Source organism: Dendropsophus ebraccatus, chromosome 1 (assembly GCF_027789765.1).
Source record: "Dendropsophus ebraccatus isolate aDenEbr1 chromosome 1, aDenEbr1.pat, whole genome shotgun sequence".
Taxonomy (NCBI): Eukaryota; Metazoa; Chordata; class Amphibia; order Anura; family Hylidae; genus Dendropsophus; species Dendropsophus ebraccatus.
This window is the reverse complement of record NC_091454.1, coordinates 12,440,194-12,458,998: the sequence shown is the minus strand read 5'-3', so window position 1 is coordinate 12,458,998 and position 18,805 is coordinate 12,440,194. Positions and strand designations below refer to the sequence as shown.

At 44.5% G+C, this 18,805-nt stretch overlaps 1 protein-coding gene across 1 annotated transcript in view; it reads right to left on the bottom strand.

Moving 5' to 3' along the window:
• Positions 1-4,531: 4,531 nt before the first annotated feature.
• Positions 4,532-18,805, bottom strand: part of LOC138788947 (E3 ubiquitin-protein ligase TRIM11-like) — a 28,746-nt gene continuing 14,472 nt past the window's right edge. Inside the window, exon 2 of the mRNA XM_069967382.1 lies at positions 4,532-6,381. Coding sequence (XP_069823483.1) covers positions 4,781-6,379 — 1,599 coding nt within the window. The 5' untranslated portion in view covers positions 6,380-6,381 and the 3' untranslated portion in view covers positions 4,532-4,780. The remainder of the gene's footprint in view (positions 6,382-18,805) is intronic.

Here is an 18,805-nt window from a genome sequence, read left to right as displayed (position 1 = left end):
GTCCCTGGTAGCCTAGTTAACTTCTCAGTCATGTCCCTGGTAGCCTAGTTAACTCCTCAGTCATGTCCCTGGTAGCCTAGTTAACTCCTCAGTCATGTCCCTGGTGGCCTAGTTAACTCCTCAGTCATGTCCCTGGTGGCCTAGTTAACTCCTCAGTCATGTCCCTGGTGGCCTAGTTAACCCCCTCAGTCATGTCCCTGGTGGCCTAGTTAACCCCCAGTGTCTGCCCCAAATGAAAAAAATAAACATCCCACTCACCTTTCCTCCGCTCCCACGCTGTCCAGGTCCTCTTCTCCCTCCTCTCTTCTGTGCCGGTCTTCTCCTGCAGGCGGCGCGCGATGAAATGGCGCTGGTGAGGCAGGAGCCGGCATACAACACATCTTCCTGTGTCTGTGCCAGCTCCTGCCTCACCAGCGCGGCGCACGTCACAGGAGGGCAGGAGACAGAAGATGTGCACCGCTCTGAGGGGAAGGAGCCGGCACTCACAGCATCCTCCTGGTAACTGTCACAGACACAGGAGGATGCCGTGTGTGTCGGCTCCTTCTGCTCCAGAGCGGCGCATGTCACAGGGGAGCCGCGGGCCACATCTGGAGGTGTCAGGGGCCGGATGCAGCCCGCGGGCCGGAGGTTCCCCACCCCTGCTTTATACCATGGATCTACAAACTGCGTCCCTCCAGCTGTTGCAATACTACATTTCCCATCATGCCTGGACAGCCAAATCCAAAGCTTTAGCCCTCCGGGCATGATGGCAATTGTGGTTTTGCAACAGCTTGAAGGCCGCAGTTTGGAAACCCATGCTTTATACGAAGCCACCAGGACCAGAGAAGACAAACTCCATATTATTGACTCACTGGGCGCAGTTACACTAACTCACTGGCATCAGTTAAGACAGTGTGCGCGTTCCATACTTATTGGGCGCAGTCAACTCATAGGGGGAGATTTATCAAAGGGTGTAAAATTTAGACTGGTGCAATCTGCCCAAAATAACCAATCACGGCTCCTCTTTCCTTTCACCAGAGCTGGAAGCTGAGCTGTGATTGGTTGCTGTTGGCAGTTTGCACCAGTCTAAATTTTACACCCTTTGATAAATCTCCCCTATAGTGTGTAAAATCATCTGTGGAAAATCACCCGTAATTGCATCCGTTTCCGTAAAATACCTGTCCGGTACTGCAGAACCAGCCAGATGAACTTCATGTCTTTTGAATTGGGATGCAGGTGCGCCTGCGTTCCAGTAACCATTGCAGACAATGTAAAGTGCGGCTGAGGCACACACATTGTCAGTTTTGAGTGCGGCCGCATGGAATCCAGGCCGGAGTGTATATGGGGGACATTTATAAAGTCTTACAAATGTCCCTGCAGCTCCGGAGCTTAGAGGATTTATGTAGAGGAGCAATGCGTCTACATAAATCCCGTGCGCACGGAGCCTGTCCGTGTGAATAAATTGAAACCTACACCAGTTCAGAGCTAGCGTAGGTTTCAGTATCAGCAGAGGCCACGCCCCCCTTGCGTGCTGCCGCACCCCCAGTAATGCCCCCTCTCCGCCCCACTGGCGAAGGTGGTGCAGATCGTCCCGATGCAAAAAACAAAACCCTCCCAGAATGACACAAGCACAAGATTTTTTTCTATTGCTCCTCTTTTTGGTTTCCGAATGATGACAAGCAAATTTGGCTGGAGGTAAAATACCTTCATTTTGGGTTAGAGTAATGTTAATTCCTGAAGCCAATGGTAATTAGGGAAATCTCACACCCATTTTTTTGTTTCTTTGTGAATATCTTTACATTTCTATTCCTGGATATGGTGACTGCAATATGTATTTTTGTGATGGACTAAAGGTCGGGAGAGCCCCAAACACTTAAGATTGACAGCCGAATACATTGTAAGTGGCAGGTTGGGCCGACTTAATACTAAGGTGTATGGAGACCTTTAAACCCAGTCTCCAGAGACTATTCTGGGTTGCATGGTACCACAGCCCAGTGGAAGCTATAGATTGCCTAGGAAAGGCAGTTCAGAGCAAAAAGGGTTCCACTTATTTTGTCTGTACGGCCTAGGTAACAAAGTAATTAAAACGACTATACACTTGTCTTCACTCCCAGCTTTGAGCACTACGTAGTGTGAAGTGAGACCCACTGGAAGCCAGTGTGAACTGTATACCGTATTGGTGAAAAAAGTACACAAGACTGTGAGAATGTGACCCCTACAACACCATTTGAATCAGTCTTAGGGTCCTATTACACGGATTGATAGTTGGCTGAATCAGTCGATTATCGCTCCGCGTAATAGAGAGAACGATCAGCCGATGAAATAATCATCGGCTGATCGTTGGTTTAGGTTTGGACCTAAAATCGCCAGACCTCGACCACACATTGCTGCGTGTAATAGCGCTGTGCACCCCACGTCTGACGATTGCCCAAACACCTGATACCTAACCTCTCCCCACTTCTGGTCTTCTCTCCTGTGTTCCACAGCTTCCAGGCCCTGGCGGTAGCAGCATCTAAGCAGCCTGCCAGCTGACAGGACGCTCAGCCAATCACAGGCCGGCACGGCCCAGCCTGTGATTGGCTCTAGCAGCCTGTCATCTGACGCTGAGACTGCTGCCACCGGGACAAGGAAGCAATGGAGCACAGGAGTGAAGACTGGGAGCAGGAAGGGGTAAGGTATCAGGTGTTTGGGCAAGGGCTGTATGGACATCGCTAGCGATGTCCATGCAGCCCTTGCTGCCCGATTATCAGGCTGTCTAATAGGTGCAGTAAATGAGGGCCAATCTAGCAGATCAGTGCTCGTTTACTAAAATGATCGGGTCATAGTTGTCCCGTGTAATAGGACCCTTAGCGTGTTTTCTTGCTCTGACCCTTTATTTTATTTTTTTATGTTTCATAATGGCCCAGGCTATATTAAAGAGAAGTCTGGCGAAATTTTTTATTAAAGTATTGTATTGTCCTCCAAAAGTTATACAAATCACTAATATACACTTATTACGGGAAATGCATATAAAATTCTTTTTTCCCTATACTTACTACTGCATCAAGGCTTCACTTCCTGGAAAACATGGTGATGTCACTACCTGGATAAAATGGTGATGTCACTTCCTGGAAAACATGGTAATGTCACTACCTGGATAAAATGGTGATGTCACTTCCTGGATAACATGGTGATGTCACTTCCTGGATAACATGGTGATGTCACTTCCTGGATAACATGGTGATGCTGTGGCTGCAAGAGAGGATGATGGCAGGGGCACACTGAGGGACACAGGGCACTGGAGGGACACTGAGCATCCATCATCCTCTCCAGCAGTCACAGCTCGCACAGCTCTGGGAGTCGGGTCATGCCATCACCATTTTATCCAGGAAATGACATCACCATGTTATCCAGGAAGTGACATCACCAAGTTATCCAGGAAGTGACATCATCATGTTATCCAGGAAGCACTTTATAAGCATTTCCTGCAATAAGTGTATATTGGTGATTTGTATAACTTTTGGGGGGCAATACAATACTTTAATAAAAAATTTCGCCAGACATCTCCTTTAAGGCTATGTTCACACTACGTGAACACCTGGCCGTTCCATGACCCCGGCCGGGTCATGGAAGGGCCAGTCTTAGCCCGGATCATTACGGCCGGTACTTAAGTACCGGCCGGATGATCTGTCCTCTGATGCGGGAGCATTAGCGTGCGCCCGTATCAGAGCTTCCCATAGCCCACAGTGAAGCAAGCGGCCAGAGCCACTTGCTTCACTGTGTGAGCTGACAGGTCTTTCTGCGGCCGCAATTCACTGAATTCCGGCCGCAGAAAACTGACATGTCAGTTTTTTCCGGTGCCACATGGAATCCCGGCCGGAGCGCATACGATGTGTATACACTCCAGCCGAGATGCCATTGAAAATAACGCTATGTTCCATCCCGCAAAACTACAGCCGTAGTTCTGGGGTGAGAACTACGGCCGTAGTTTTACGTAGTGTGAACATAGCCTAAATGTCTATAATAGAGGATGCCCCAAAACGTAAGTCTATTATAGATGATAGTGGCAACGAAACTTTGAGAACCTCTGTCATATATAAAAGTCACAACTACTCCACAAATATATTGGTAAAAATTCACCCTTCAAAATATATCCCCACGCACAGCAGCATAGACAAAAAATACTGAGGTGAAAACAGGATGATACAAAACATTTTTTATTAGTTTGGCATAAAGATTTGGTATAGCTGTAATTGTAGCGACCAGCAGAATAAAGGTATAAGAGAAATTTTACCACAGAGTAAAAACAAAACCCTCCCAGAATTACACAATCACATGATTTTTTATGTTGCTGTTTTTTCCTGAACATTCGGGTTTGTCATAACTAGGATGCTCGACATTTGACTCCTGCTGTCTGGATGCGGCCCGAGGGGTGACAGGAACTCAAGACTTCCTAGGGCTACATCCATCTTCTCCAGACACCAGGAGTCAAATGATGAGCGTCCTGGTTCAGACAAACCCAAATGTTCAAGAGATTCACTCATCACTATTTGCAACACATGATATGGTAAAATGAAGGCAAACAGATTATATAACAGAGCGTTATATCAGGAAGGAAGAGGGTAATAAAATTGTGAAGTCTTTGTAGTGTCACCTATATGTTATATGAATTAGTCAGTAGGCACTGTATAACATTGATCTTACAGTACAGTATACGACAATGAAAGAAACACTAGCATTGATTTATAGATTATTCACTGATTATTGTTGTCAAATCCTGGGGAGGGGGATTTTAAAAGGGTCATTAGGTGCTATAATAGAGCTAAACTATCTCCCAGTTGCTGCCTCCCCTTAATATACTTATAGAACCATCCCATGAATATAAAACAGCAAGAAGGGGCTCGGTGAAGGTGGCAGTGAAGGTGTGTAAGTGTCTGATGGGGTCACACAGCTCATAAAAGGACAGCCGCCCGGCCTCATAATCCAGACAGATCCTGACTCTATCACTGGCGATATTATTAGTTAACTGGATATATTTATTGTCATGTGTCACTATATACTGATTATAACGCCCCCTCACACCCCAGGACTTGTTATTATATCCAATGCCTGACTGACGCCCCCTCCTGTCTATACTGGGATAACACATCCCCACCATCCACTCATCTGTTCTACTGATCTCCACATCCCAGTAATGTCGCCCTGAGGAGAAACTCCTTCTGCTCATCACCTGATCATAGTCCTGGAATCTCTCTGCTGTTTCTGGATGATTCTGCTTCTCTTCTGTCCAGGTTGCAGTTTTCAGGTCATCTGATATAAGGAGATAATCCCCAGCTGTGTTTATATCCAGTAAAATATCTGCAGGACCCTCCCCATAGATCCGACTCCTTATACCTGATATTATGTCACATAATGTGCGGAATGTGTCTGAGATTACGGTCACATCCAGAACATCTACATCATGGGGCTGTCTATCATGTCCCCCTGTGTCCTCATCACATCCCTCCTCCTCAGAATCACACAAGTCACCTGTGTCTGGTTCCTGTAAGACAGTCCGTGAATCCGCCATGTTACACAACTCCTCAATGTGTTTCATCTTCCTGGACAGCTCATCCTTCTTTATTTCTAGCTGCTGGATCAGAGCAGAGAACAACAGTGACATCTTATCTTCTTGCCTGGAGATCTCGCTCAGGGCCCTCTTCTCCAGGTCGTCCAGCCGTCTCCTGATGTTTGTAAAGAGTACAGTGACTCTCTCGGCTTCTCCAGCTGCTTTTTCTTGAGCTTTTCTCCAGCATTCCTCAACACTCTGAACTCTTTCCTTAGTCTCCTCTCTCTTTGTCATCATTTTCTGAAAAACATTTCTCAGTTTCTTCTTCTTCTTCTCAGAGGCCTCATCCAGCATCTCCACCCGATGTCCCTGATGTTCTCCATCCAATCTGCAGTACACACAGATACAAGCAGAGTCCTCAGTACAGTAATATTCCAGGACCTTCTTATGGACAGAACATTTCCTCTTCTCCAGGGAAGTGCTGGGCTCAGATAAGACGTGTTCTGGTGACTTGCTGTGAGCTCTCAGGTGTTTATCACACAGAGAAGCCTCACAGTGCAGACAGGATATCACAGCAGGTACAGCAGAGTCCACACAGTAAGTGCAGCAGATCCCGGTTTCTGTCGGTGTTGGAGGAGTCGGCAGTATATTCTCCATTAGATTACGCAGAGCGATGTCCCTCGTCAGTGCAGGCCGCTCCTGATACTCTTCTCTGCATTCAGGACAGGAATAAAATCCAGACCCATCCTGTGTATCCAGCAAACGACAAATACAGACTCGGCAGAAGTTGTGGCCACATCTCAGCATTACAGGATCTGTATCAGTGCTCAGACAGATGGAGCAGTCCAGCTGGTCTTTGAAAGAAGATGCCATAGCTGACGGAGGGAGAGAGAAATGAAACTACAGTTCTCTGACTCTGAGATATCTGAGGACTCTGAGGTGTAACTATCTACACTCAGGGTTCATTAACATTTGACAAAGAAGAATGTGAGATCACTTTGCTATTAGCATAACTATACATCAGATTATACATAACAAAGGAGCTGGGGGGAATGTCTATTGAGACAGATGTAGAGGAGGTAAAAAAAATACCTGTTGTCATAATCTGACTTTCCACATTCACTGGCATATGAAAGGACAAGGAAAAGATGGCTTCCTTCAAGAAATGATTAACACTAGTTATCATCTATAAATGGCTACTTTCCACTGCACAGAGCTATGGATAACATATTGTCAACCATCGTTTGGTGCATGTTCTAAAATCTTAAGTGAGTCTGAGATTTGTGGAACTAGAAATTAAAGCGTAACTGTCATTTAAAGGGGTTCTGCCACGAAGCGGTCAAAAAACAATAATGCTTGTAGTGATACCTACCACAATTTTAACACCATCCATGTGAAAACAGCTGCTCCCCAGTGTTAATTTTGCCCTTTTTAGCCTATTTCTAGTCTCTGTTCTGCTCTGGTCTCCTCACTGTATGTGGGAGGGGCCCAGTGTGAACCATGTGACCAGGAGGTTTGTCCATTTCCCAATAGTGCTTTGCAGTGTGGGCCTTGTTACCATAGATACCAGATGACAGTTGTCCTGTTTCCTTCCACTGACCTAACCTGCATAAAAAATAGTCCCTTACACACAGCTGCAGCAATCTCACTACTAGTGCAATGGTTTATAATTACAATGTATTAATAGACAGCTAGATACATAGATATGAGATAGTTTTGTGACAGATAGATAGATAGATAGATAGATAGATAGATAGATAGATAGGAGATAGATAGATAGATAGATAGGAGATAGATAGGAGATAGATAGGAGATAGATAGGAGATAGATAGATAGATAGATAGGAGATAGATAGATAGATAGATAGATAGATAGGAGATAGATAGATAGATAGATAGGAGATAGATAGGAGATAGATAGATAGATAGATAGGAGATAGATAGATAGATAGATAGATAGGAGATAGATAGATAGATAGATAGATAGGAGATAGATAGATAGGAGATAGATAGATAGGAGATAGATAGATAGATAGATAATAGGAGATAGATAGATAGATAGATAGGAGATAGATAGATAGATAGGAGATAGATAGATAGATAGATAATAGGAGATAGATAGATAGATAGATAGATAGATAGATAGATATGACATAACAGACTGGCATGTGTGTGTATTATATATTTATATACACACACACACACACACACACACAGCCTGACATTTTAGATACTTACATATGACATGACATTTTAGATAGATAGATAGATAGGAGATAGATAGATAGATAGATAGATAGATAGATAGGAGATAGATAGATAGATAGATAGATAGATAGATAGATAGATAGATATGAGATAGATAGATTGGAGATAGATAGATAGATAGATAGATAGGAGATAGATAGATAGGAGATAGATAGATAGATAGGAGATAGATAGATAGATAGATAGATAGATAGATAGATAGATAGATAGGAGATAGATAGATAGGTAGATAGATAGGAGATAGATAGATAGATAGGTAGATAGGAGATAGATAGATAGATAGATAGATAGGAGATAGATAGATAGATAGATAAATAGGAGATAGATAGATAGATAGATAGGAGATAGATAGATAGGAGATAGATAGATAGATAGATAGATAGATAGATAGATAGATAGATAGGAGATAGATAGATAGATAGATAAATAGGAGATAGATAGATAGATAGATAGATAGATAGATAGATAGATAGATAGGAGACACACACATGCCAGTCTGTTATGTCATATCTATCAATCTATCTCCCTATCTCCTATCAATCTATCTAAAATGTCAGGCTGTGTGCGTGTGTGTATATATATATATTACACGCACACGGCCTGACATTTTAGATACTTACATACATATGACATGACATTTTAGATAGATAGATAGATAGGAGATTGATTGATTTATAGATAGGAGATAGGTAGGAGATAGATAGATAGAGATAGAGTATGCTAGCGGAAGTAGAGGCCTTGGTAAGGGGCACAATCATCCATATTACGTACAAAATAAAATACAATATGGTTCCTCACAAAGCGCTGTGCTAGAGTAAATTGCCAGCTGCTAAATGTGGAAAGAGACCCCATACTTCTATACGGTCTCACTAATAATAAATATCAAAACAAATAGATTCGGTGCAGCAAACATTGTGCCACCATTCATTCGTTTCGCAAATTTGCACGATAATCGTTACGTGTAAACGCACCTTAAGCAGTGGCCCAACCCCTGTATATGAGAATGCTAAAGCATGGTAATAAAAAATCAATACAACCTGCAAAGCATAGATGTCAGACAAAGACAAATGGCCCAACGCGTTACGTTGTGCTATGCAACTTCGTCAGGAGCTGGTTCCGATCAGAGAGTGTCAATGATTTTTTGTGTTGATATATTTGCTTTAGGGTGCCTTCACACCTACCGGATCTGCAGAACCGCTGCAAATCCGGTACCATTCACCCCAATGATAGCACATACTCGTAGCGGGATTGACATCCCCCTGTGAGTATGTGCTTTAACCCCCTGGTGCTCGCATTAGCCCCGGCATCTCCACCCCCCATCAGCCCCGACATCCCCACCCGCAGCCCCCATCAGCCTCGGCATCCCTGCCCGCACCCCGATGGCAGCCCCGGACCCCCCGCACGCCTGATCACAGAACCGCAGGCGGCGCTTCATCTGTGAGGAAACTGAGAGGATCGCGCTGCTGCAAACCTCCTCTCATCTCCTCATCACTGTGAGCGGCTCCTGCAGGGTGGAGGCTCCTCTCCCAGGTCAGGTCACAGCGCTGTGCAGCAGGAAAGGAAAGCATCAGTGAGTATGGGGTCGTGACCTGGTCTGGGGGAGGGGCCTCCACCATGCAGGAGCCGCTCACAGTGATGAGGAGATGAGAGGAGGATTGCAGCAGCGTAATCCACTCAGGTGAGGTGCTGACTGCAGGGACGCTGCCATCCTCCTCTCCTCAGTGGTGTATGCTGGATCCTGCAGGGCTGAGGGGTATGGGGATCCGAGCAGGGGGAGGAGCCTCAGCCCCGCAGGATCCTGCTTATACCATGGAGGAGAGGAGTGCAGCATCACTGGAGTAAGTGGGGGGATATGGAAAGATACCACTACATATATATGTATACACACACACAGAGGGGGCACATGGAGAGATAGTGGTCTGCTATATACAGGGGGCACAGGGAGGAGTACTGGTCTGCTATATACAGGGGGACATGGAGGAGTACTGGTCTGCTATATACAGGGGCACAGGGAGGGATACTGGTCTGCTATATACAGGGGGACATGGAGGAGTACTGGTCTGCTATATACAGGGGGACATGGAGGGATACTGGTCTGCTATATACAGGGGACACAGGGAGGGATACTGGTCTGCTATATACAGGGGACACAGGGAGGGATACTGGTCTGCTATATACAGGGGGACACAGGGAGGGATACTGGTCTGCTATATACAGGGGGACATGGAGGGATACTGGTCTGCTATATACAGGGGGACATGGAGGGATACTGGTCTGCTATATACAGGGGGACATGGAGGAGTACTGGTCTGCTATATACAGGGGACACAGGGAGGGATACTGGTCTGCTATATACAGGGGACACAGGGAGGGATACTGGTCTGCTATATACAGGGGGACACAGGGAGGGATACTGGTCTGCTATATACAGGGGGACACAGGGAGGAATACTGGTCTGCTATATACAGGGGGACACAGGGAGGAATACTGGTCTGCTATATACAGGGGGACACAGGGAGGGATACAGCTGTTGATTCAAAGGTTAGAAAACAATTAGAGAATGACACAGTACAGTCAATTAATAATAGGGGGAAGTAGTACAGTACATGAGGGGACACAGTGCCACATTAGGGGGCGGCACCTTAGAGTGGAGCCCAAACTAAAATTTTGCACCAGGGCCCATCAGCCCAGCTGGGCTACATACTCACATAGTATATACAGTCCGTCTGCCAGAGTGCCCCCAGCTGTTACAGTCATCAAGCAGCATTATATATTATATATATTCAGTGTCCCACAGCAGCAGCATTATAGAAAATGCCCCAGCATAGCCCCCCAGCTGAATCAGGCATTTTCTATGAGGTAGGAGGAGACTGCCTCTCAGCTGGGGGTGCTTTCTGGGGGGGGGGGGTTCTGTGATGGTGGAAAGGGATTCCTCTCAGGTACAAGGGTTAGGGGATTATGGCTTTAATATTTGGTCAGGCATCAGTGTGACATCGGATATATATATATATATATATATATATTACAGCAGGATATATATATGTTACAGCAGGACCTCTATACACAAAACAACTAGATCTCTCTCTCTCTCTCTCTCTCTCTCTCTCTCTCATGAACATGGTGAGACCTCTAGTTCTCCTATATACAGGTCCTGCAGCGATATTCAGTGTGTGTGTGTATATATATATATATATATATATATATATATATACTGTATATCACTGCAGGGCCTGTATATAGGAGAACTAGAGGTCTCACCATGTTCATATAATACATATATATATATATATATATATATATATATATATATCATGCTGGTGCTGCTAGCTCTCCTGTATACAGCTCCTGCTCTGTGTGTGTGTGTGTATGTATGCATATACACACACACACACACACACAGTAGGAGCTGTATACAGGAGAACTAGCAGCACCAGCATTATATATATATATATATATATATATATATATATATATATATATATATATATATATAAAAATGCTGTGACTGCGTCTGACTCCTCCAGTCCTGACTACCACAGAGATCGGGAGATACAGGAGGAGAAAGATATGCAGCAGCCGCATGTTTCTTTTGCTGCAAATCTTTCCTCGCCTGTCTCTCCATGATTTGCTCCTCAAAGGGGCCCGCCGAGGCTCTGTCGCCCAAGGGCCCACAAAAAGCTGGAGCCGGCCCTGACAGCGGCTATCTACTCTATAGGTGCCTTCATATATACATTATCGCAGGGGATTTCACACTGAGTTCTACAGCAAAATCAGCTGCAATGCTCTGTAGTGTCATTCCCAAAGGCTTTACATAATTCAGATGCGGAAATGTAGCCCCTACCACTGCCGCACTCCTGCCTGCTTCTCTGGCTCCTGGCTCCCTGACATCCAATCAGTGACTGCGGCAGGACGCCAAGGAGCCGGAAAAGCAGACGGAAGCGCGGCCGGGTATTAGCCCGGCAGCTGATAGATTAAGTGGCAAGGGCTACATTGTGACAGGGAATGAAAAATCCGCTGCAAGAATGTAAATTAATAGGAAATGACAGAGTATCGCAGCAGATTTTGCTTCAGAACTTGCAGCGTTAAATTTGCTGAAATACTATACGAGTGATGGCATCTACCACTGCAAAACACTAATTGTCTGGGAATCTGGGGCATGTAAAATGGGGGCTGCAGCACAATATGGAGAGTGTGAGCGGCTATGGGCCCCCCTGGGAGTCCTGGATTGTCACCCATACAGGCCATATTACAGTACAATCCACCAATGTATATACATGTGCCACATATCAACACACTACACACAAGACATATATTGTACTACCACACAGAAATACATACGGCATAAATATATAGTAGATGCGGAAACCCATACTGTACAAATAGGCAGACGACGCGTATAAGACGACTTTTTAACCCCAAAAAATCTTGTCAGAATTCGGGGGTCGTCTTATACGCCGGGCATGGTCACTCCATATGGTGTGGGGGGGCGCTCAAAAATGGCGGCATCCCCAACGTATGGGGCGACCATTTAAAAAAAACAAAACAGTTAACTCACCTGGGCCCATTCCCAGCCTCCGCTCGTCTTCTTCTCTGGTCCCGTTCCCGGCAGTGTGATGTACACTGGCTGCGCTGGGGATGCCGAAGCTCTACCAAGCAGCCGAGCGTCTAATCGGAGACACTCGGCTGCCCAGGAGAGCTTCAGAAGAATGACAGAGGCTTTGGGTACTTCCAGAGCCTCCCGAAGCCTCTGTCATTCTTCTGAAGCTCTCCCGAGCAGCCGAGGGTCTCCGCTAAGATGCTTGGCTCCTCGGGAGAGCTTTGGACATCCCCGTCACACTGCCTGCGCTGGGAACGGTACCGGAGAAGAAGATGAGCGGAGGCTGGGAACGGCCCACGTGAGTTAAAGGGATAGTGCGGCGTTAGAAAATTATTCACTAAATAACACACATTACAAAGTTATACAACTTTGTAATGTATGTTATGTTAGTAAATGACCCCCTTCCCCGTGTCCCCCAACCCCCGGAAGTGTAGTGCACTATACATACCTGATGCGTGTCCACCTCGGCCGCCATTTTGGAGACAGTGATGTTGTCTTCGGGAGGCTGTCCGGACCGCACCAGCCGTCCTTCATGCCGGCCCCCCTCTGCCGAGTCATCAGCTGCTTAGCCGCGATTGGCTGAGCATAACACAGATTACACAGATATATATGGTCAGTCACACACATGCAGATTACAGATATATGGTCAGTCGCACACATGCAGATTACACAGATATATATGGTCAGTCACACACATGCAGATTACAGGTATATGGTCAGTCACACACAGGAAGATTACAGATATATATGGTCAGTCACACACATGCAGATTACAGGTATATGGTCAGTCACACACAGGCAGATTACAGATATATATGGTCAGTCACACACAGGCAGATTACAGGTATATGGTCAGTCACACACAGGCAGATTACAGATATATATGGTCAGTCACACACATGCAGATTACAGGTATATGGTCAGTCACACACAGGCAGATTACAGATATATATGGTCAGTCACACACAGGCAGATTACACATATATAGGGTCAATCACACACAGGCAGATTACAGATATATATGGTCAGTCACACACATGCAGATTACAGATATATATGGTCAGTCACACACATGCAGATTACACAGATAGATGGTCAGTCACATACAGTACATGCAGATTACAGGTATATGGTCAGTCACACACAGGCAGACATGTGTGACTGACCATACATATCTGTAATCTGCCTGTGTGTGACCGACCATATACCTGTAATCTGCCTGTGTGTGACTGACCATACATATCTGTAATCTGCCTGTGTGTGACTGACCATATACCTGTAATCTGCCTGTGTGTGACTGACCATATACCTGTAATCTGCATGTATGTGACTGACCATATATATGTGTAATCTGCCTGTGTGTGACTGACCATATACCTGTAATCTGCATGTATGTGACTGACCATATATATGTGTAATCTGCCTGTGTGTGACTGACCATATACCTGTAATCTGCCTGTGTGTGACCGACCATATATATCTGTAATCTGCCTGTGTGTGACTGACCATATACCTGTAATCTGCCTGTGTGTGACCGACCATATACCTGTAATCTGCCTGTGTGTGACTGACCATATACCTGTAATCTGCATGTGTGTGACTGACCATATATCTGTGTAATCTGCATGTGTGACTGACCATCTATCTGTGTAATCTGCCTGTGTGTGACTGACCATATACCTGCAATCTGCATGTGTGTGACTGACCATCTATCTGTGTAATCTGCCTGTGTGTGATTGACCATATACCTGTAATCTGCCTGTGTGTGACTGACCATATATATCTGTAATCTGCATGTGTGTGACTGACCATATACCTGTAATCTGCATGTGTGTGACTGACCATATACCTGTAATCTGCATGTGTGTGACTGACCATATACCTGTGTAATCTGCCTGTGTGTGACTGACCATATATATCTGTAATCTGCATGTGTGTGACTGACCATATACCTGTAATCTGCCTGTGTGTGACTGACCATATATATGTGTAATCTTCCTGTGTGTGACTGACCATATATATCTGTAATCTGCATGTGTGTGACTGACCATATATATCTGTAATCTGCATGTGTGTGACTGACCATATATATGTGTAATCTGCCTGTGTGTGACTGACCATATATATCTGTAATCTGCATGTGTGTGACTGACCATATATATCTGTAATCTGCATGTGTGTGACTGACCATATATATGTGTAATCTGCATTACACAGATTACACAGATATATGGTCAGTCACACACAGGAAGATTACAGGTATATGGTCAGTCACACACAGGCAGATTACAGATATATGGTCAGTCATACACAGTCAGTACATGTATACATGGTCAGTCAGTACATGTATACAGGCCCCCCTACTCCATCTATACAGTACATGTATATACAGGACCCACTACTCCATCTATACAGTACATGTATATACAGGACCCCCTACTCCATCTATACAGTACATGTATATACAGGGCCCCCTACTCCATCTATACAGTACATGTATATACAGGACCCCCTACTTCATCTATACAGTACATGTATATGTATATACAGGACCCCCTACTCCATCTATACAGTACATGTATATGTATATACAGGGCCCCCTACTCCATCTATACAGTACATGTATATACAGGACCCCCTACTACATCTATACAGTACATGTATATACAGGGCCCCCTACTCCATCTATACAGTACATGTATATACAGGACCCCCTACTCCATCTATACAGTACATATATATACAGGACCCCCTACTCCATCTATACAGTACATGTATACAGGACCCCCTACTCCATCTATACAGTACATGTATATACAGGACCCCCTACTCCATCTATACAGTACATGTATATATAGGACCCCCTACTCCATCTATACAGTACATGTATATACAGGACCCCCTACTCCATCTATACAGTACATTTATATACAGGACCCCCTACTCTATCTATACAGTACATGTATATACAGGGCCCCCTACTCCATCTATACAGTACATGTATATACAGGACCCCCTACTCCATCTATACAGTACATGTATATACAGGACCCCTACTCCATCCATACAGTACATGTGTATACAGGACCCCCTACTCCATCTATACTGTACATGTATACAGGACCCCCTACTCCATCTATACAGTACATGTATATACAGGACCCCCTACTCCATCTATACAGTACATGTATATACAGGACCCCCTACTCCATCTATACAGTACATGTATATGCAGGACCGCCTACTCCATCCATACAGTAGATGTATATACAGGGCACAACAGGTATACCAAACTGTGACTGGGTAACACTGCTACACCAGACCTGACCAATACCGCCATACTGTGCTGGATAACACTGTCAAACCAGACCTGACCAATACCGCCATACTGTGACTGGATAACACTGCCATACCAGACCAATACTGCCATACTGTGACTGGATAACACCTCCATACCAGACCTGACCAATACCGCCATACTGTGACTGGATAACACCTCCATACCAGACCTGACCAATACCGCCATACTGTGACTGGGTAACACCGCCACACCAGACCTGACCAATACCGCCATACTGTGACTGGATAACAGTGCCACACCAGACCTGACCAATACCGCCATACTGTGACTGGATAACACTGCCACACCAGACCTGACCAATACCGCCATACTGTGACTGGATAACACTGTCATACCAGACCTGACCAATACCGCCATACTGTGACTGGATAACACTGTCAGGTCTTATATGACAGTGTTATCCAGTCACAGTATGGCGGTATTGGTCAGGTCTGGTATGACAGTGTTATCCAGTCACAGTATGGCGGTATTGGTCAGGTCTGGTGTGGCGGTGTTATCCATTCACAGTATGGCAGTATTGGTCAGGTCTTATATGACAGTCTTATCCATACTGCCATACTGTGAATGGATAACACCGCCACACCAGACCTGACCAATACCGCTATACTGTGCTGGATAACACTGTCATACCAGACCTGACCAATACCGCCATACTGTGACTGGATAACACTGCCATACCAAACCTGACCAATACCGCCATACTGTGCTGGATAACACTGTCATACCAGACCTGACCAATACCGCCATACTGTGACTGGATAACACTGCCATACCAGACCTGACCAATACCGTCAAACTGTGACTGGGTAACACCGCCACACCAGTCCTGACCAATACCACAATACTGTGACTGGATAACACCATCATATCAGACCTGACCAATACTGCCATACTGTGACTGGATAACACCGCTATACCAGACCTGACCAATACCACCATACCGTGACTGGATAACACCGCCACACCAGACCTGACCAATACCGCCATACTGTGACTGGATAACACCCCCATACCAGACATGACCAATACCGACACACTGACTGAATAACACTGCCATACGGGTAAATACAACCCTGCAGGTATACAGGACACTACAGGTATACAGGACCCCAAAACTATACACTACAAGTGCACGGGACCTCCACAAAACTATATACTACAGGTATACAGGACCCCAAACTTTACACTACAGGTATACAGGACCCCAAAACTATATACTACAGGTATACAGGACCTCCACCAACTATATACTTCAGGTATACAGGACCTCCACCAACTATATACTACAGGTATACAGGACCCCAAACTATACACTACAGGTATACAGGACCCCAAAACTATACACTACAGGTATACAGGAACTCCACCAACTATATACTACAGGTATATAGGACCCCAAACTATACACTACAGGTATACAGGACCTCCACCAACTCTGTACTATAGTTATACAGGACCCTCAAACTATTTACTACAGGTATACAGGACCCCCGAACTATATACTACAGGTATACAAGACCTCCACCAATTATACACTACAGGTATCCAGGACCCTCAAACTATAAACTACAGGAATACAAGACCTCCACCAACTATACATTACAGGTATACAGCACCAACTATATACTACAGGTATACAGGACCCCCGAACTATACAGTACAGGTATACAGGACCTTCACCAACTGTACACTGCAGGTATACAGGACCTCCCTTAACTATACACTATAGGTATACAGCCCCCCCAACTATGCACTACAGATATGCGAGACCCCTAAAAACTATACATTGTGGGTATAAAGAACCCCTCCAACTATGCACTACAGGTATACACTAATTCCACTGATTAACTCAGATAAAACAATACCTTTAGCTTGGCCTCCTGGGCACTTTAGAACAAATCTAATTAACACACTGACACTTTATACCCGGGCAGCGCCGGGTACATTTTCTAGTAAGGTATAATATTCATTTATGAGACTTATAGATGGAGGATCATGTGTATTGCATGTCTGGATTGTAAATACTCATTGTACTGTCGCATCAATAGGTCACTTGATTTCACTGGTATATTGCTTACATATGCTAAATAATCTGATACCGACTGATAATTTGTCATTGTGATGGTCAAGAGAGTTCTTTGATGTAGTGAGACATGATGTCTACGTGATGGGGTGGAAAACAAAATAGCATGGTTGGTATAAAGAAAAAGCATGGCTCATTGGGGAGAGTCAGGAAGAGAATATGGAAGAGATGGGAGCTAAAGACTAGGGGAGACTGACAACAAAACATAAAACTTGTGTTACTGCCGATTTGTGTGTAGTAACTATGAAATCGAAACAAATCCATGTTTCTCCATTAGTTATTTATAGTTGTTGTTGTAATATTTTAATATAGGTTAATGTTCATTATGGTTTATATTGTATTGTGTTATTGCAATTAATATTTCTGTCTGCTTCCTTTATTCCTTGATATAAAGCTAATAAAAAAACTATAAAGGCAATATTTCCTATATATTCCTATCTAATACCAACTATAAAAGCAATACATTATTTATTTTACACTCACGCCTGTATTTCATTAAGGGTGGGTTCACACTGCGTTTTTTCAATCCGTTTAATGGATCCGTTTTTTCAACGGACAAAAAAAAAGTGTCAGCAACGTTTTTGTCCGTCAAAAAAAACGGATCCGTTTTGATTCGTTTTTTGTTTTTTTTTATAATGGAAGTCAATGGAAAAACGGATCAAAACGGATGCACACAAATGCATCCGTTTTTTGCAATCCGTTTTTCATCCGTTTTTTGCAAAAAAAGGGATGAAGAAAACGGATTGCAGAAACGCAGTGTGAACCCAGCCTTACTTGCCAAACCTCGAAGCTAGGTATTTATCTATACATAATAATTCTTACATAATTTGGTGAGCCCAGGCAGGAGGTTGGAGCGCAGTTGAGGGTAAATTTGTGAGTGTAAATACTGTCTGTTGTGGAGTATTGAATTTATTTTGGTTCGTTTTTTGCTGTGTAGATTGTAACATGGAGGCTTCTTGAGTAGAATCACTAAAGTCAAGGCTACTAAGTC